A 20,289-nucleotide genomic window follows, 5' to 3' on the forward strand; every position below is an offset into this window, starting at 1 on the left:
CTAGGGACACGGGTCCCTAGTAGACGGAAAAATTTCGATATTCGATTGATACTTTTTAGTATCGAGTGCGTTTCCCTCCGATACCGATACTTTTGTGCTCGATACTTTTACAAGTATTTGTACTTTTTGACAAGTATCGTATCGTTTTGAATAATTCCTACTTATGACACCTCATACTATAATTCAAGGCACCTAGCGATATTTTTAAATAAGAAAATTTTATCACAAATTACTTGGCTGTATATTATATGCCACCATTTGCCTGTTTAAAAGAAGTTTGTCCCTTCTTCAGAACGTTAGTTCTAAAAAGCAGGCAATACTGTATCAAAAACGAGAAACAGACCGTCACCATACGACTTACAATTATATGGACGTCGGGTCTGCGCTAAAAAGTGTCCACACTTGTAAGGCCCTAAAATCGTATACAGAGCGCGACACTCCGCTTTAGTCTTCATTTGTTCTACGGACAGCGCGATACTGCGATGACATAACAATTTAAATTTCGAATAGGTTGACTTGGGACATTTTTTTCGTGGTTTTTGTATTAGACCCGTCGTCCATTTATTTATAAGTCAATGGTCACCATATACATTTTTGTTTTTGAGTAATTGTACAGAGGAGTGGGAAATTGAAAATTTAAGTAACACAAATTATGTGAAATGACGATTGATTGAATTGGTCAATTGATTGAATTAATCAATTTTTTTTTACTATTTGTTTTAATTAAAAATCATACGTCGATGAACAAAGACAAATTCATGTGTTTCATTCCGCCTTTAAGTAGAGAAAATCTGCAGGACAAAAGTACCTATACTTTTGTTTCGATACTTTTATGAGTACGATACTTTTTATGCGATACTACTCATGAGTACAATATCGATATTTTTGATTCGACACTATGTCGCTAGCATCTACTACATAAATATCAAGTAATTATCTATAGGCGAGAAAAATAAATATTTTTCCAGATTTTTTTCCAATATTTCTCCTATTTTTTAACTACCACATTTGACGTTGACACCTGTCAAAAGTTGAAGTTACTGAACGAAAACGATGGAGCCAACAAGAGGTGGTGGTGGTGTGATTGTTGCTTAGAGGATGGAAAAAGATTGTTGGAGGTTTTTGACGCTGTTGTAAAATCATTTTGAATCTCGTTTTTCTTTCTAAGTGATTTCTAAATAAACAAGCTTGTCATATAATTCATGCTAAATAATGCTTTAAAAGATATTTCTAAACGCAGAACATTATATGAGCCTTCGGAATTATATCTTCCAATTTATCGGGATTTTTTACGAAAAAATTCCACTATTTGAAATTTTTCGGAAAATTACCCAACAGTAGTTAAAATGGAAATTATTAATAATAATTTCACACATTAACGGGTTGTGGCGAAATCGTTGCGCAAAACGACCGAGCCATTTTTAAAACTTGAACTTATTCAATGAGCTGAATTGCCATCCTCGATTATTTATTTAGATTAAAAATTACCAAAATCGTAACCAGATAAAAATAGTTTTTTTTATCGGTAAAAAAGCACTGCAGTTATCTTACCGCAGCACGTACAGGGTCAAGAGCCCGTCAAGCTTGACACTTAAGATTTAAATCCAACCCTATGCCGCTTACGATAATAACGAACAAAAGTTCAAAGTGTCAAGCTTGACGTGCACTTGACTGTACGTGTGTATCTAAATTAGATCTGATTGAGATCGCCAATAGCGCGCGCTTATTACAATTTTATCGCGCGAGTCGCGACTGTCATACGTAGCCATACTACGGGGGCCGAACTCTACTCAATGCTCAAGTCACGACTTAAGTATGATTTCAAGCACTAAAATCATGCTCAAGTCCTGACTTGAGCATTGAGTTCTGGAATATGACCTATAGAATTGGATTTAAGTCATTCAGTTTTTTTTATTTTTTTATTTATTGTATAAAGGACAAAATACACAAATATGTTTCTAATCGCATTTTAAACCACTAAGGTTTGTCATAATGCGACCTGTATCTACACAATATAAATTTGAACATGCTAGCAGAAGTTTATATTTAAGTGTAAATATTTAAGTAATTTGTATAAATAATCTATAATATATATGTTACTAAAATTAATAGGATTGGGTAAATACATTCATCTTATTACATTAAATGTTCATCACATTTTTTTAAGTTTTGTACAAAGTAATCTTTAAGTTTATGTTTTATATTAATGGTTGTTAAGGTATTTCGTAGTTCCAGTGGTAACTTATTAATAAGTCGGGGAAGAAGGAAGGTAGATGTTCTTTCGCCGTACACATTATTCGCGCGACTCGTTAGCAACCGGTCCTCAGCCATCGCCCGCGTACACACGGGATGATTTATTACTTGTTTAAGATCGTTGTCAAAAAACATAGATTTTAAAAACATAAATACTTAAATTGGGTATAAACAGGTAAGATTCTACAATGTTTAAAAATACCAATATCATTATCCTTCATTTGAAGTCGGATTTTATTTGATACAATGTGTCTTAGAATATTAACTTGTAGGTTATATATTTTATTTAAGAATGAGTTAAAGGTACGACTGTAGCTACATAAACCATACTGAATATACGATTCTGCTAACGAGTTGTGTAAAGCATTAGTTTGACTTTAAAGGGGATTCTTTTCTTTAATATTATCATATTAGCCAAAAATTGCCTCAGTTTATTACAAATATATTCTATATGGCTACTCCAATTAAAGTTATGATCTATTTGTAAACCGAGATAGGTCTGGCCATTTACAACATCTATACAAGGGCACTCGCAGCTAGAGATGGGAAAAACTGCTTATTTTTGTAAACGTTCAAACGCATGCTTTTTTTAAGAAAAAGCGTGCTTTTTTAAATGCTTTTTAGTTTGAAGCTAACAAAATCGTTTAGAAAACGTTTAAGCGCATAGACTTTTATGTTAAAAAAGCTTGCAACGTTGTTGTGTTGATAGCGAAACGCAACAGTAGACCACTAAAGGTTTTAAGGTAAGTAAGTATTTTTGTAAAAAACAAGTTATATTTTTATTTAGGACATCATAACATTACTATATTAACATTTTGTTCTTTGGCGTTTAAAAGCGTTTAAAAACATAAGTTGATAAACTTTTGTAGTTGTTAACCGTTGAAATGGAAAATCTGCTTACTTTTTAACAAACAAACGTACGTTTAAAACGCGTGCTTGTAAAAGCACGCTTTTTAAACGTACGTTAAAAAAGCTTTTCACTTATATGATTTTTAGTTTGATGCTTAGAAATTCGTTTAGAAAAACGTTTAGGCGCATAGACTTTATGTTTAAAAAAGCTTACAACGTTGAATTAATTTATTTAGGAAACATAGATGGCGCTACTTGAAACTTAGGCACGTTGTAAAAAATGTAATTAATAAGTATCTATAGAACAGATCAGTGACCAACGCTTACGCTTAAAATGAAAAGCGTGCTTATGCGCTTATTTTAAAAAGCAGACTTTTTTAAGTGCTTTTCGTTGAAACGCCCACCTCTACTCGCAGCTACCAGTTTTTGGGTAGTGAAGACAAGTGTAAAGCTTGACGTGTTCTTGACTCTGTACGAGTAACGCTACTTGTGATTACTGAGTATAGTGAACTGTGGTAACGCCTCTGAGTTGCTACTAGCATCCCTAGTAAGTTTGTGATGTAATTAAAAAAAAAAATGTCAAACACAAAATTTGTAAGGAATTTTGTCGGTTTTATGTTCGTGTTGAAATCTAATAAAATCGTAATAAGAATAGTACAAGTCTGTAAAATTAGAATTTACTTACCGTGGTCCCTTACGCACATTCAGCAAATGCGCTGCAGCAAAAATGGATGTGCAATTTGGGCCAAATGCAGTCGATGAACCGGTACCTACGTTATTTTTTATTATAAATACTTTATTTTAACAACCACATCTTTTCGATCGATTTAACGTATTGAAAACAAATACTGTAATTTGGTTCCTTTGAGTAATAATTATTTCTATATTGCCTAGATTATGCAGTTAAGACTCACGTTAGGTTAATAATAGTGGTTATCATAATATTTTATATCTTCCAGAACTTGCTGTACAAACTTCAGCGTAAAATCAAAGTGTTCAATACTGTCAACCCTCTTTCAAACCGTGGGTATAATTTAGTAGTGTCTAGTAGCAAATATGGTGTTGTTTTTGTTGGATCACCTAATGGAATGTTATCAGGTAAAGACAATCTACAAATAAGCTTGTTTTGATTAGACTGTTGTGAAAGGGAGGGCAGGCCAATTTTAAATATAGCAGTCCTACACTGCCAGGTTGAATTTAGTGCATTTTTAACATATTGTAGACTATAATAATATAACATTTGTAGAACTCAGTCAAAATAACTTTCTCAATAAGTGAGAGGAGAATTTATACAAATAAACATGGTTTATTGAGGTCTAATCTGTGCAAAACAAGCATTACAAACAAAAGCCTTGTTTTCACAGTGCTATCATACTCTTGTTTCATATGAACACTTGAGACAAAGTTTATTTGTCTCATGTGGTCTTGTACTGTATTTATTATTATTACTAAAATATTGTATTGTCATCTAATCTATATAAATTTATGAAATAAGACTAGATAATAAATTAAAATCAAAGTATGGTGCACATATTGCTTGGATACACATATCTTGCTTTACCAAATTTTACAAACAGTTTAAATAAAGAAAATAACATTTCTATGTTCTAAATTGCAGTGTATTACTTGAGAGATTTGATAAACAGGGAGAGCGATCCCCAGCATATGGTGGTTAAGCTTCAAGAAAGGCCAACACACATTGCAGTAAGCTGCGACCAGGAGCTGTTAGTTGTCACTGGGGGTCAAGTGCTGTATGTTTACAGAGTTGCTGATTTTCAGGGTCAGGTAAAATAACCACAAAAATGCACATTTGTCTTCTACTACATCTATGTATGCAGAGTTATTTGTAAACTACTCTCTCACTCTTACTATCTCACAGGACTATATTATTAATGTCATAAACAATATTATTCTATGACTTTTTACAAAACAATAATTAACCTATGAAAAATAAACTATTAGGTTGCTGTTGTACTATTTCATACTTTTTAGATATGTATTTGGTGGTAAGGTTGTAAGTTCAAATATGCAGGCGTCCTGCCCAACAATCCCCACCCCTGCTCTGGCGTTTTGCATTGGACCACACAGACGTATGACTGTTTAGAGCAATTTTTAATTTCCTACAAAAGTAAAATCTCATGAGTTGTTAAAAGTCATGGACTGAAGTTGCTGTTTATGATATTAGTAATACAGTCCTGCAAGGTTGTTAATATTTTATAAATAACTCTGTATATAGGTTTCACAATTGTTACAGATAGAAAATATTTAAAACTTATAAACAGCAAATATTTTCTTCAATGTAATAGCAACTTCGGCCTATACATTCTTTTTGCAGAAGACTGCAAGTTGCAATTGAAAATGATTAATGGAAAAAAGAATCTGAAAATACATATTCTACAATTTAAAACTATGTTTTGCTAAACTGCTGTGAGAATTAATTAAATGTTTTTGCATTATAGCACGCATCCAATTAAAAATGTTTGATAAAATCAAAAGTATAAAAATATCCTTTTTAGAATGTATCCATGAAGAGCTTCAAATTGGATGCCAGTCAATCTACCTTTGTGTCAGCATTGCAATGGAACCCATGTGTACCCGATACCTTAGCCATTGTGTTTTTTGATGGCACTTTATTGGTTGCACAAGTAGCGAGTGGAGATATTAAAAAAGCTCAGTCGAAAGCTCGGTAAGATATTCTAGAACTTACTTTGTTCTTGTGTACTTGTCTGTTCCATATTAATGCTCAAGTACTACAATATATATTTCATTCTTGCAATAAGTCTATGATATTTAACTGCCTCCGTGGCCGAACGGTTACCATGCCGGACTGCCACGCAGAGGTCCCAGGTTCGATTCCCGGGCTGGGAGAAATATTTGTATGGCCTACATTTATTTCTCTCGTGAGTTTGGGTGTAATTTGTGGTTGTCTATGTGTGTGTCCATGGCACCCGCGACACAGGGTTTCCCTAGTGCGGGGCTATGTTGAGTGTGAGCGTAAGATATATCTAGGGTCGGCAGACTAAAGCACGTAAGTCAAAAAAGTGCTTCATTTGTTAATATACTTGGTACTTGGTGTAACGGGCTAGTGTCCGCAACTCGACGTCAAGGCGCCTATTTTGCGTGTGGTGGGTGCAGGGTCCTACTCGTGCCACCCAAGCTCCTCCAGGATTCTCAGCAGCCTCCTCGGTTTGCTGAAGACTTTGGGGAGCGACCTTGGCACTCCAAGGTACTTTGCCCTGTAGTTGGCCACGCCGGAGCACTGTAGTAGGATGTGCGCAGCCGTTTCCTCCCCCTCCATGCACGCTCTGCATAAAGGGCTGTCTGTGATACCTAAATTGAAAAGGTGTTTATTGTATGGACCATGACCTGTTAGGGCGGCAGTTAGATTGCAAAGCTCTTGCCTGTTGAGTTTAATTAATATTCGTGATAGACTGGCATTGAGCGTTGGGGGTGCTTCCCTCGCCTGTCTACAAACCAAGGGTAAGTAAGGGTGGTCCATGTATTATTATGTGAAGTTTTTGTACCTTTGTGTATAGTTGTTCTGGACCATTGGTAGGGGAGGGACACTATGGGTTCTGGACCTACTGCGTCCGTCTCCGACCCTTTTCTGGCTAGTTCATCTGCTGCGTCATTGCCACGTGAGCCGCTGTGTCCTTTAATCCACTGTAGAGTTAAGTGGTTTTGTATACATACCTCCATGAGTGCTTGATGGCATTCATAAATGAGTCCTGAGTTTATGTCATAGCTGTTCAGTGCTTGAAGTACTGACATACTGTCAGAGAGTATTCGAATGGAGTGGTTCTTTACTCTTCTCGCTATGATTGCTTCTGCCGCCAACTTGATGCCCATGCATTCAGCCTGGAATACTGTGTTGTGGTCACCAAGCGGTGTTGATATCCTGATATTGAGGTCTTCTGAGAATACCCCAGTACCTGTTCCTGAATTTGTTTTAGATCCATCGGTGAAAACGCGGACCTCTCTGGGGTTCAGTCCTTCATTTGGATCTTCAAACAATTGTATCTTATATATATAATTGTATCAATATATCAATTGTATCTTTATATCTTATTATATAAAGGATTTCTGTATGTGGGGTCCTCATGTGCTTCCAAAGGCCGGTTCTGTTTAGACGTACTGCTGTTGACGCCGCTTCCTGTCTGATGAACATTGGGAAGGGTCGCAGGTCCAGCATCGCTTCGAGGGCCGCAGTCGGAGTTGTCCTCATGCAGCCGGTCGTTGCCATGCAAGCCAGTCTTTGGAATTTGTCCAGCTTGTCGGTTGCGGTCGTCAGTTTGGTTCGTGGCCACCATACTATCGCGCCGTAACTGATCATGGGTCTTATCACCGCTGTGTAGAGCCATAGTGTTATTTTGGGTGAGAGTCCCCATTGTTTACCTACCATTCTATGGCACTGCCAGAAGGTGATAGTGGCTTTTTTAATTTTGTTGTCCAGATGCTTGTTCCAATTCAACTCCATTAAAAGAAAGAAAAATTAAAAGAAAGAAAAGAAAATTGTTGTCCAGTATTACTCCCAAGTACTTGACTTCGGTTGATATCTGTAGTTCTGTACTGAAGAGTTTGGGTAGTAGGTAGTTACCCAGTAGTCTTTTGTTTGTAAACATTACTAGTTCCGTCTTTGTTGTCCGTCATGGGGTCTTATTTGCTGTTGTTTTTATAGTTCTTAATTTTAGCATGTTGCTAATCCAGCTGATGAGCACTTCATCCACTTCGTGTCTCCTCAGTGCTGATTGTATGCTGGAGAAGTTGGTTTTATCGAAGGCTCCTTCAATGTCGATAAAGGTGCCTAGGCAGATTGCTTTGTCTTTGAGGGCCACTTCTATCTTCCCCACAACGGCATGTAGGGCCGATTCAGTGGACTTGCCTTGACTGTATGCATGTTGGTTTCCGTGTAGTGGTATGTTCTTAAGCGCTCCATCCCTCAGTTCTCTGTCACATAACCTTTCTAATGTTTTCAAGAAGAACGATGTGAGGCTGATTGGTCTGAAGGACTTCGCGTCAGTGTAGTCGTTTTTACCTGGTTTCGGTATAAATATGACTTTTACCTCTCGCCAGCTGTAGGGCACATAGCTGAACGCTAGACAGGCCTGAAAGATGTTGACCAGGTGCTGGACCAGTGTGTCCCCGCCCCATTGTAGGAGTGCGGGGAATACTCCATCTTGGCCCGGAGCTTTGTACGGTTTAAAGGTGTTTACTGCCCATTTTGTCTTTTCGTATGTTACTACTTGTTCAGCGTATCGCCAGTTATGGATCGATGTATTGTAGTTCATTTCTTCGCACCTTTCGTCTTATACGAACCTACATCCTGGGAAATGTGCTTCCAGTAGGGTTCTCTCCGTGTCCGCAGGGGAAGTTGTGTATGTGTTGTCTATTTTGCGTATTGAACCTAGCTCAGTTGAATTTGAGTTGCCTAGGATTTTCCTTATTCTGTTCGCTTGTGCACAAGACGTGATGTTCCCGCAGTAGCCTCGCCATGACGCGGTGCTCCTGAATCGTATGCGCTTTTTTAGCTTGGATTTGGCCGTCTTGTAGTTTTCCCAGTCCTCATCCGCGCATGTGTTCATTGCTCTATTGAAGCGTCTCCTTACCCTTCTGCGTAGCCTTTCAAGCTCAGGCCCCCACCAGTGTTGGCCTTGCCGCGGGGCAGATTCACTCAGTGGGCATGCGGAGTTATAGCTGCTCAATATGTTTGATGTCAGTTCTGTAACCTGTGTTTCTATCTGTGCTGTGTCCAGCAGTCTTCCCGGTGCTACCGGTTCCCCCAGGCTCTGGTGTAGTTTGTCAATGTATATTTTACGGTCGGTTATATACTTCCAACAACACAAAAAATATAATTATATATTTTTTGTGTTGTTGGAAGTTAAATAAATAACCTCTAGAATAAAGTTCGAAATTTATGAAGTAACAAGTGAATTTGACTTACGTGCTTTTGCCAGTAGATCTTATTAGATAGATATTAATTTAAATGAATGATGTTGGATTTTGACTTGTGCTTTAGTCCGCTGACCCTAGATATATTGTCAGAATTTGTGCATTGTGTATCCAACCTTATAGCCTGCCTTTTTTGAAGATGGAGTAAAATTACTTTTGTGGGGTTGCCTGTTTTCATTAAAATTTGAAATAGTCATGTATGTAATTGTTGTCGAGTTTATCGAAAATAGGTACAATTTTGTGAAAAATCTACCATATTGTAAATGTCACAACGTTCTAATGATTACTAATTGTGTTATTGTGTTGTTTATTTTTATTTTGACAGTTGGTCTACTAGTATCAAAATCAATTTGTCATACACATTTTAATAATGACAGGTGGATTTGATTATGTATATTAAATTGAAATGAAAATTTTTGTCTCCTATTTGTATTTTTTATACACACAAAAATGAACAACCCAAATGAACCCGTGTCCAGCAGTTGGACGAATAATAGGCCGATTATGAATGAAATCAAATAAATTCGGCTATTTATTTCATAAGCGTAAATGACGTTCAGTCGATAGTCGATATAATATTTATCAACTGCAATCACTAGCTGCTTGCAAGCAGGCAACACTTTTGCACAATGAACTGTCATTTTACTCCATCTTCAAAAAAGACAGCCTATAGCTACTTGTAGTTTATTAAACTGGCCTGTTATCTCAAATAGATTGTTGTTCACAGATGCATTTGCTGGAGTCCAAAAGGCAAACAGCTGGTAACAGGAAACAGCGATGGGACACTTAGTCAATACAAACCAGATTTGACACTTGCCAAGAATGTAGCAGCACCAAATATCTTTGAAGGAGCCCCTATAGAAGCTCTTGCTATATACTGGATATCAACTTTTCAGTTTGCTGTTGTATATAAGAAAGCTTCGAATACTGAAAATAATGGCATTGGTAACCATTTCTTTGAACCATTTTATTTTGCAGCAACAGTATGTGGGGCAATGAGTTAGGATGCACAACTATTTGCTATCTGTTGTGAAATGGATAGTATTTAAAAATCCTGTCAGACCAGATATTTCGAGTGAAGTGATGGGAATTCCTGTGTGCTAATTTTGTATTGTTTTGGAGAAAACTTACTTCAAACTTCTTTGATTTTTATTTTACATTTAAATTACAAAAATTATTATTACTTTATAAAATAATAATAGAGTATATATAGTCCCACTGCTGGGTACAGGGGACTGCCTCTCACAATGAGAGGGCTGGGGCTGTAGTTCCCACGCTGGTCGATTGTGGATTGAGAACTTAACGCACATAATTAAATTGCTTTGCAAATGCATTGCACTGCATTTTCCGTCACCGAACAGCTCGTGCAAATTAAATTAATAATAATAAAAAAATTTTTGCTAATGTGATTATAACCAGCGTAACCACTATTTATATATCTTTGCCGCTTTTCCAAAATGCAATCGTAGCTTAAGAAAATTTTAAATGCCCTTAAAACAGCTATAATTTTTTTCTGAACTAAAATATTGGAATTTTGGAATTTTGTTGAATGAGAAATTTTTGGCAGCGGATAAACTCTATTTGGAGACTCAAAATAGCCCATGTGCTGTGTAATTCAGGGAAGATATGACACTGGACACTCTATATAATATCTTCCAACTCGTCTGATCTGGTCTGGTCTACTGATGGCAGGTCTTCAAGCCAAAAACTGTATTTTTTTTATTGATATTAACCCAGCACAGAGGGAAAGGGTTTCTGAGAGAAATAAAGCATTTTGTATTTGTATTCCAAGTTAGTCAGGGGACAACTCTTTTTCTCTCTCATGTGTTAGTTAAAAAGGCCTAGTACTATTATGTATTAAAATAGGGACACAAGTTAATTCGTTTATAGACAAACATTTCAAAACGGATTTCAAGACTTTGATAAAATTTTAAACATTTTTTCAAAATGACAGCCGAATTTATATAGCAGGATATAAATTAATAAAGTATATGAACAATAAGGATTCAATGATAAGAACTGTGTCCATATGTTTTATTTTATTTACTTTTTCAGCAGTGACAATAGTAAACACACCAAAGGCTGGACCATCAACGTGTCTCAATTATGAGGACATTTGTTACAGCATGGGGTCTAACAGACCTTGTTATTACTATCTGCAGGGATTACCACAATGGTACATATTTAACTCTCAAATACATCCTTTCTCGTAGTCTTATGTGAAATGAAAGTTAGGTATTGCTATGAAATGGGGCGGTCTAATGCTACCATATGTTTTGCAGCAATATTATAAAACCTGTGTTTGTATATTGACAAATATAAATTAATTTCTTATTATTATTTCGGATATAATTTTTTTCACCCTCGCATGATCTAAAAGATAAGTTTTGATTTTTTAAATGGGAGAGGTGATAATCCCCAGCAATGGCACAGTCGGGGCCGGGGTCAGGGACTTTAGTATTGAACAACACCGATTTTTGCATTTATTATTATTATTACGCACTGTCCGTCTTAAAAGCGATGTATGACTACCTGTAGTCCTGACCATCAAGATTGAAGGTTGTCAATAATTCATTGTGAAAACAATTCTTTGCATTTCAAGTTCTGGAATTCAGAAATTTGTGCTTTTGAAAAACGCAATTGAGAAACATCAAACCAACTTTCAAGTTTGATTGTTAGGGTGCATCACTTATATAACTAATAATTAAAACTAATATTCTTATTTAAAAATAAAACTAACCAGATTACAATTATCATTTATGAACCATCTAAGTAACTTTCCGCTTTTTGCAAACTGAGATTGTATTTGAATACAAGATTAATGACTACTATACATAAAACAAATTATATTTCAGGAATTTGATCCTCACGGCCTCATCAAACAGTATGGAAATTGCAACTCTTGGTTCTACTGATGGAGCAAATTGGTATCAATGGTGTCAAGTACGCATATAGGCAAAATTCGTTATTTTTCATTTGTGATTGTAATCTGTAATAGATCCAAAAACTCCCATGGGTGGTCACACTATTTGCAACTATGAACTGTGAACTTTGTTTTCGTAACTTTTTCTTAAATTAGAATAGAAAAAAAAGATAAAGCTCAATTAAAACAAAACTAAAATAGAATAACCAAAAAATTTAAATAAAATCAATTAAAAATAAAATCTTAGTAATAGGTAATGACGACAAAGATAGTCAACAATATTGTTTACTAAGTAGATGTCATGTGTGCAGCTGTGGCATATGTAAAAGGATCTACTCAGCTAATGTCACCGCCAGGAAAGGCCGTGACGCTGATTTTCAGTGGACCCTAAAGTCACTAACGCCTTTTTTATATTGACCTGATTCAGCTCATTTGGTAAGAACGGTTGCCCCTGTGTGGGAACAGACGCTGATTCGTTTATAGTCAGATCGAAGAAATTTTTCTTTGTGTTGTTCCTTTGTATCAATGATAAAAACTTGCATTATTTCAGAGTGACGAAGCAAGGCCAGAATTACCACTAACGGATAAGAAAATAGAGAACTATCCAGTTGGATTATGTATCGACACTTGCGCCTTACATCAGTTGCCTTGGGGTAAGTGACAATTACTCTACCCGAAAGCCAGCCAGTGCAAAATCAGGTACCAGAGACTTATGATCTTATGCTACGACTGGCAACACATTTGGCATGTTAAAGAAACTTAATATAGCTAAGGTAGGTAGCGTCGATCATAAAGAAATTACTAAAGACCACTCACATATTATAATCTGCCCTTCAATCAGTGATTTGCTATGGCAATAGGTAAAACGATTAAATTGCATAGTGAACCCTATAAGCATCGAAAATTTGTTAAAAACGGAGTTTTAATAAAACCAAATTGCGTTGCGTTTGTATGGCACTGCAGAACAGTGAGTTATCTAGTGGGCCAAAATCTAATTAGTGTAATTGTCTCATCCGATCTTTTAAGCTAGTTGCTTTGGTTAACCTTTTATTAGAGCTTTGTTGAGCTTTCGCTATGAATTTGTCATAGTCATTAATATAATCTTTATATTAGGTGAAAATGAGATGCTGCCCCACATGCCCCTACTTCTGGTGCTATCGCAGACGGGTTTATTGACGATATTCAACGTCATTAACTTGAAGAAAGATGCTCCTGCACTGTGCACACCGCCACAGCAATTTGCTCTACCCGGGACTTCAATGACTAGGTATGGTGTTGGTAGTTATGTACTTATGTTGTTGTTAGTATTTCTGTACTACAAACTTTATGTGTAGTATAAATGCCAAAATACACATATCTGTATACAATATACGTATATGTATAGCATTATATATATGTAGCATTACCATTCGAAAATAACAAAAAAGTCTCATATGTTTAACCGACTTAAAAAAAAGAAGGATGTACTCAATTAGACTTTTTTGTATGTATGCTACTCGATAACTGCCGGCATTTGTGAATCGATTTTGTTGATTCTTTTTTTTTTGTTGTAAAGAAGGTACCTCGGTAGTGGTCCCATTTACATTTGAAGAAAATATTCAACCTCTAGAGTTTGCAAACTATGGATATATCCGGTTTCACGTATTTTCCGGTAACCGATTTCTATAAAACTTGACAAATAGATGTACTTCCACGCACTTTTGAGGTCGGTTTTTTTTTTCATAAATGTGTCCTCGAACCTTACGGTTCTGAAAAAAAGTGCTTCGATTGAAATTTAAGCCCTAAAATACGAATCTGCGGTTGAAATTTTGATTCCGCCATTTTCCGAGATGCCCGCCATACCTGTCAATTTTCTGCTTTTTGACGTCATTTTTGACATAGAAAAAGAGCGGGTGCGTAAAATTAATGTAGGGGAATAATAATGGGAAGAATTTGGTGAATATCACATAGGAAAGTGCTCCGCATCAGGTAGGACACCAGCTGTCTGGCCAAAGTATACGTCTTGGCTTCGAGGTTTCCAAATAAATGATAATCACACCCAGAACACTTTCTATCGGAAGTGAAAAATATTCGAATTTGCCGCGGCACTGCAACTGTTATGGACAGCCGTGTCGCTTACCACCAGACGCACTACTTGTTCGTCCCGTCATTTGGTATCATAAAAAAAGACAAAAGAGTAGATGAAGAAGAAAATATGTATCTAACATTTATATTTTATTTATTTGTTATGCAGTGAACTGCCTAGTGACGTACCTGAACCGACAACTACTTCCGTAGCTCCGACACCGGCGCCTCAAACAGCTGCACCGCAACCAACTTTACCACAACCAACTGAACCACAACCCGTTGCAGCACAACCTGTTATGCCACAATCAGTTACGCCACAACCTGTTGCACCACAACCTGTTATACCAAAGCCTGTGGTGCAACATGTACCCTCAAAGGTACCTTCATTTTTATTTACTTAAATTTGTTCATGTAGGAATCTTTCCGTGTATCAACTTTGACATTTTTTTATGAGATCATTGTGATTGGGTGAAACATATTTTTTATTTACTTCGACTGTCTTTGCAATCGCTTGTATTTGATGTGATGTGTGTCAACAACAGGCTCAGCGTCACGCTTAATTTTTAAATATAACTCTTATGCTACTCGTACATATAATAAGAACTGCCCCAAACTGTAAAGCCAAGGCAAATTGACTGTATAACAATGAGATATCTTGAGTTGCATTAAGGGCAAGTTCGTACGGCCCGATCAAGGCGAATTTAGCACGACCAAAATAAGGTCATCCTGAAAAAACACTGATGCGTGTTGATGAGACGAAAGGATTTGTCAGAATTATAGCAAGTGGAAAGTTGTCTATCCCAATGATAAAAGAGTGTGAAGCATGTTTATGTATAAATATGTAATGCATTCATTTCAAACCGACACGAGATTGATTGCAAATTTTTGAAAGCCTAATACTGTGAATTAAATTATTTGATTTCTTGCAAAATACATTTCCGATCATACCTAGGCAACTTATCATGTTGGAATTAAATTATAAATTGGAATTTTTTTAATTTGTTTTGGTATGTACAAACAGTCATTACAATATTAATCAATACAGAAAAAAAAAACTTTACTATAGACAACGAGTACTTACCGAATATTACACTTAAATAGTTATAACATAGGCTAAAAAGGATTAAATAATAAAATGACATTAGGAAGCTTTTACTACCATAATTAATCGATCGAAGGAATTTTTCTTACCGTACGATCTTTGTATTAATAAGAATTGTAACATACTAGTGGAGTGATTTCACATAAAATAATTGAATGACATAGTAGTTTAACATCGTTATATTCAATACATATAAATTATAATTAAAAGCGATATATAATTTGTTGCTTAGTGGTAATTATTATGTTTATATATTATTATAGTTGTTGCCTGGTTATATATAGCCATGTACAAATTTGTCTATCCAATGCATAATGTAACTAATTCTGAACATCAGTGGAAACTGTTTTGACTAGTGTTTGTTTCATATGTCATAATCATCACCATATCAGCTGGAAGACGTCCACTGCTGAACATAGTGAACGTGGTTTTAGTGCTATGACAACGTTGCTTATTAAAAAGAGAAATCGTTTGCATGTTACCGAACGTGGTGACTTGCGGCTGTTCTTGAGTAAACTGGAAACTGATAACAATAAACTTATTAAACTGCGTCAGATTCATCCTTCACATTAGTTTTTATATTAGAATCGATTATGTTTCTTTTATATACTATGTTATTTTGAATAAAAGATACTCTGTCTGAATAATATAAAGTTGCGTTTCAATAATCATTCTCATTGGCAGGTGTAGCCCGTAAGAGTTAACTTGAGACCTGAGCGCCGTTGTGTACTACCTACTGCGCTCAGGCCTCAAGTTAATTCTTGCGGGTTATAGTAAAGGTCTCGTTTAGAATGAATGTTTAATCTCCGCTAATCTAGCTCACAATAATTAATTTAATTTGAAGTTATAGTGGTTTTTAAGTAGGTGAAAAAATGGGGGCGCTAACAAATAATTTATTCTCAAAGTGGGCAGTAGACAAAATAAGTTTGGGAACCCCTGACGTAGAGAAATGCCGAGCATTGCTCGCTCCATAGCTCGTTGAGTGACTTTGAGCTTTTTTATGAGGCCCATAGTAAGCCATCACGTCTCAGAGCCGTAGGTCATCGCTGGCGACACGCACTGCTCGAAGTCTTTTGTCTTCAAGGACTGCGTTGTTGCGGACGAGTTGACATCCCGGAGCTTCCCGAAAGCTGCTCAACCGAGTCGGATTTGACGATTGACCTCTTTCTCGAAGTTGGCCCTGCCTAATTGGACGGTTTGTCCGAGGTAGACATACTCGTTAACAACTTCGAGAGTAGAGGTTCCCACTGTTATTGGGCTGGATACGACATGGACATACGATATAAGTTTCGTCTTGTCCATGTTCATTTTTAGGCCCACCTGCTGGGAATCTATTGAGGTCACCGAGCATGGTGCCAAGCTCTTTCAACGATTCTGCCATGACCACAATATCGTCAGCAAATCGAAGGTGAGTGATGTACTCGCCATTGATGTTTTGACGCCGAGTCCTTTCCAGTTCAGTAACTTGAAGGCGTCCAATGCAGTGGTGAACGTTTCGGAGAAATTACGTCTCCCTGTCGCACTCCTCTTTGCTATTGGATAGACCTTGAGCACTGGTCCTAGAGTCGAACTGACATAGTGGCGTCAGTACAAACACTTCGATGTATCGATAGTCAATGTGCAAATGGCACCGTTGTAGAGGCAGTTTTCACCCTATTGATCACCAAAACATTGTTGAATATCTCTCTTGTCGGTCAATATAAAGTCTATCTCATTCCTTGTGACACCATCGGGACTTAACCAGGTGCATTTCATTTGAGGCAGTTTTTGGAAGAAGGACTTCATCATAAAGAGTCCCTCCTTTTTCATAAAGTCGGCCAGCCTTTGGCCCTTGGCATTTCGATGCCCATAACCAAATTTTTCCACTCACGTCTCATCAACCGTTCGACTGCCCAGTTTGGCGTTGAAGTCCCCTATGACAACATTGAAGTGTGTTTGGGAGGTATGCAGGCTTGACTGATGTCCTCATACATAGCCTCTACCTCCTCATCTGGGTGTGTCGAGATCGGTGCGTAGACCTGTATGACCTTCAGCGAGTAGCGCATGGATACTCTGAGTATAGGGTACGCATCCCTCCATCTCCATCCATTTGTTGACGACAAACCCGACACCACCCTGGGACTGCGCTCACCTTCCCTGAAGTAGAACAAGTTGCCGGATTTCAGGGCTATCGTGTCCGCGTGCAGGTGAGGTTGGCTATTGAGCATCGTAGGTGTTGGGTGGCGCCCCTTACACCCCATACGTGTTATAATGAAATATATTATATGATGCTGTATGTTTCCCAAATAAATAAAATAAACAAAAAAAAAACACATTTTTCAACCAAATACGAGTAGTAAAACCATAGGTGCTTAAACATATTTGTACATAAAACTAAAAAAATTAATTGGGATGTAAACTCAAGACCGCGCGACCCCAGGCTTCGCAGGCAGACTCGGCCCATTACGCCACTAAGCGGCATCATTACTACTAAATAGTTTGCTGTGGATGCTTATCTTAAATCTGATCAATAAGATACCAAAAATATCAGTATCTCAAAATGTATTATAATGTAACGAACGATGAAAATAACTTTCTCGTATAATTCTTATATTATGTTGTTATTATACTGGAAAATCTCTCGTTACATACGCACGGGGCAGTAGAATAGTACTTTGCATTCTATAGCACATTTAAGACGTCTGTTATCTAAGTATTCATTAAAAACTCATGATTTGTTACCATTCTAGCCGCAGGCCATAACTCAACCGATTCAAACCACACAAAATACAATGTTTGGTGTTCCTACGAGTATTTTTTCGGCGGCACAGTCGCAATTTGGACAAGCTCTTTCTGCAGGTAAACCTTTTCATTTATGCAGTAGAATGGACTAGAAAGATATTATGTTTCCTTTTAAAGAATTTAGCGTGGTACAATATATAGTATGAAATAAATATTTAGACTTATTCACTTTACAGTTAAACAATTTGATATATTTTTATGTGGATGGATAAATAACTCCGTTTCATATATCTAGAGTAGAGTAAGAATATAAGGGTCAATTTATTGTTCGTGTACAATAACAAATATTTGTAAAAGTAAGTAATAATGCTTTCAAAGATTTTTTTATAGTTGCTAGTCTAGTCTGGGAATCGAACCAATCAAATGTGAAAAAGAAATATTCTGTGTTTTTGTGATGCCAATCGAAAGTGTCAATTGTTAATTCGTTTTAAGTAACATAACATTTTAAATTAATGAAACACCGTTCAATTACAGAATATATGTACAATACTTACAATGTTACTTACTTTTAAAAATAAAATAAAGATTTTTCCTTTTTTATCTACTATATAATTTTGGCTTCGTGTCGCGTAGATGTGGGACACCCTGTATATTATTATTTTTTTAATTGACTAATATTCAGTTTTGCCTTTTTTATTTCTCCATATTGCGAACTCCTTGCTTTAATAGTAGGGGTTGCACGCTGGCATTGTCTATTAATCGTGATATACTTGTTGGTAGAAGCTTAGAGGATAGAAGGAACGATCCCGTGACTTGATTGGCAGAACTAGCTGGCTTCTAACTTTGGCTATATACACGATGCTTCTAGCTAAACAAAAACAGCGAAAGTGTAACCAAGGAGTTTGCGACACTCCACCATATGGATTGTTAAATGGATAGATTCACTATAAGATTACAAATAATCTTCGGTATACTGTTTAATTACTTCATAGTAGTCTGATGCTGAAGATGATATTTAAGTTCTTGTTTACTATTTGCGGTCACGTTATTGAAAATTTGAGAAAATAAAACACATTTTTTTAAATATTTTACATTTCTTTGGCTTATTTTGTATTAATCTTTTTTAAAATTCGCTTTTCAGCATCCGCCCAGCCGAAGGTTGAACAAAAGCCAAAACCGGTTGAAGTGAAGTCGGCACCTCCTGTGGCTGCTTCACCATCGCTATTTAACCCAGCTCCTCAGGTTAGTATGCTTTTGATGCCTTATGATTTTGGTTGTCAAAAACACGTACTTTTTATGTTCTATATTTGTATATATCTGAAATGCAACGTGTACTTCACCAAATAACGAGAATTTGCCACAATAGGCACGTTTCTCAAGTGGATCTGTGATCGTTATAAAACTGACTGACTTGGTTTTATCCTTTTGTTTATCCACGGTATGCACTGGATGATATCGAGTGGTTTCAATAAAAAACGGGAAGCACACAGCTATAGTACGTTATTACATTTCATTTATTGGTGACATTTTTATTTCATATTATTTAATAACATAATTATGTACTTTAGTACCATTTAAAGTAATATTATAGAGAAAAAAAATGTGGGCTGCACCACTTTTGCGCTGATAGCCTCAAATAACTTTTACTACCTCACATCGTTATTCATAACATAATTTAGTATATTTTATCAAATCATAATGAAATATACTAAGTGTTATCACATCTATTCGTCCAAAATGTATGAAATATAGGAAAGCAAATTTTTAAATAGGTTCCATGGTAATAGTTACTCCATTTGTTGTTGTTGGAATCACCCCATAAAATATTATGAAATAAAAAAAACCTGTATAGAGGTTATCTCAAAGATTGCTAAGTAATAATGCATAAACTATTATTTTAAATGCACCTAAATTACCAGCCTCTGCAATTTTATTGAACATTGTACAAATTATTTCGCAATTTAATTTCGTTCTTATAACAGGTTCAGCTAAACCTGAAACCTCCACCGCCGTCAGTGCAATCTCAGCCAACACCTGACATGAATGCAGCGCGCAAAGCTGAACAAGAAAGAGCCAACAAACTGAAAGCTGATCAGGAATTGAGGAACATGCTTGTGAAAGAAGTTAACGATTTCCAATTGGAGCTCTATAAATTTCTCGTCGCTAGTCAAGAAATGCAGATTAAGGTAAATTTTGTTGTTAAAGTACGCACACTGACAATACGAATAAATGCTCTTTAAGCGAAACTTTAAAACTTCCGAAACCGTTTATTACAACGCCACAACACAAAAATATACAAAAAAATAATAAAAAAAAAGACAAAGCAAAAGTAAAACAAAAAATAAAATAACAAAAAACAATGAAGCAGCGCAAACGTGAATTAAGTTAGTTGCAGGCGGAAGTTGCAAAAAAAATCAATTTATTT

The 20,289-nt window shown here is 36.3% G+C and overlaps 1 protein-coding gene across 6 annotated transcripts in view; it reads left to right on the plus strand.

The window, feature by feature from the left end:
* The first annotated feature begins 3,640 nt into the window (after positions 1-3,640).
* LOC113228471 (nuclear pore complex protein Nup214-like) overlaps positions 3,641-20,289 on the plus strand; it is a 33,277-nt gene continuing 16,628 nt past the window's right edge. For 3 of the 6 annotated variants that reach the window (XM_026461785.1, XM_026461786.1, XM_026461789.1), the window contains exons 1-13: positions 3,793-3,868; positions 4,062-4,200; positions 4,721-4,887; positions 5,619-5,788; positions 9,779-9,996; positions 11,107-11,227; positions 11,907-11,994; positions 12,525-12,627; positions 13,088-13,241; positions 14,208-14,418; positions 17,873-17,981; positions 19,006-19,106; positions 19,847-20,050. In XM_026461785.1, the coding sequence (XP_026317570.1) occupies positions 3,830-3,868; positions 4,062-4,200; positions 4,721-4,887; positions 5,619-5,788; positions 9,779-9,996; positions 11,107-11,227; positions 11,907-11,994; positions 12,525-12,627; positions 13,088-13,241; positions 14,208-14,418; positions 17,873-17,981; positions 19,006-19,106; positions 19,847-20,050 (1,824 nt within the window). In that variant the 5' untranslated portion in view covers positions 3,793-3,829. Of the gene's footprint in view, positions 3,650-3,792; positions 3,869-4,061; positions 4,201-4,720; positions 4,888-5,618; positions 5,789-9,778; positions 9,997-11,106; positions 11,228-11,906; positions 11,995-12,524; positions 12,628-13,087; positions 13,242-14,207; positions 14,419-17,872; positions 17,982-19,005; positions 19,107-19,846; positions 20,051-20,289 lie in introns of those variants that run through there. The other 3 variants (XM_026461787.1, XM_026461788.1, XM_026461790.1) reach the window with 3 other exon arrangements.

This window comes from Hyposmocoma kahamanoa, unplaced genomic scaffold (assembly GCF_003589595.1).
Source record: "Hyposmocoma kahamanoa isolate Upper Pololo Valley unplaced genomic scaffold, ASM358959v1 232, whole genome shotgun sequence".
Taxonomy (NCBI): domain Eukaryota; kingdom Metazoa; phylum Arthropoda; class Insecta; order Lepidoptera; family Cosmopterigidae; genus Hyposmocoma; species Hyposmocoma kahamanoa.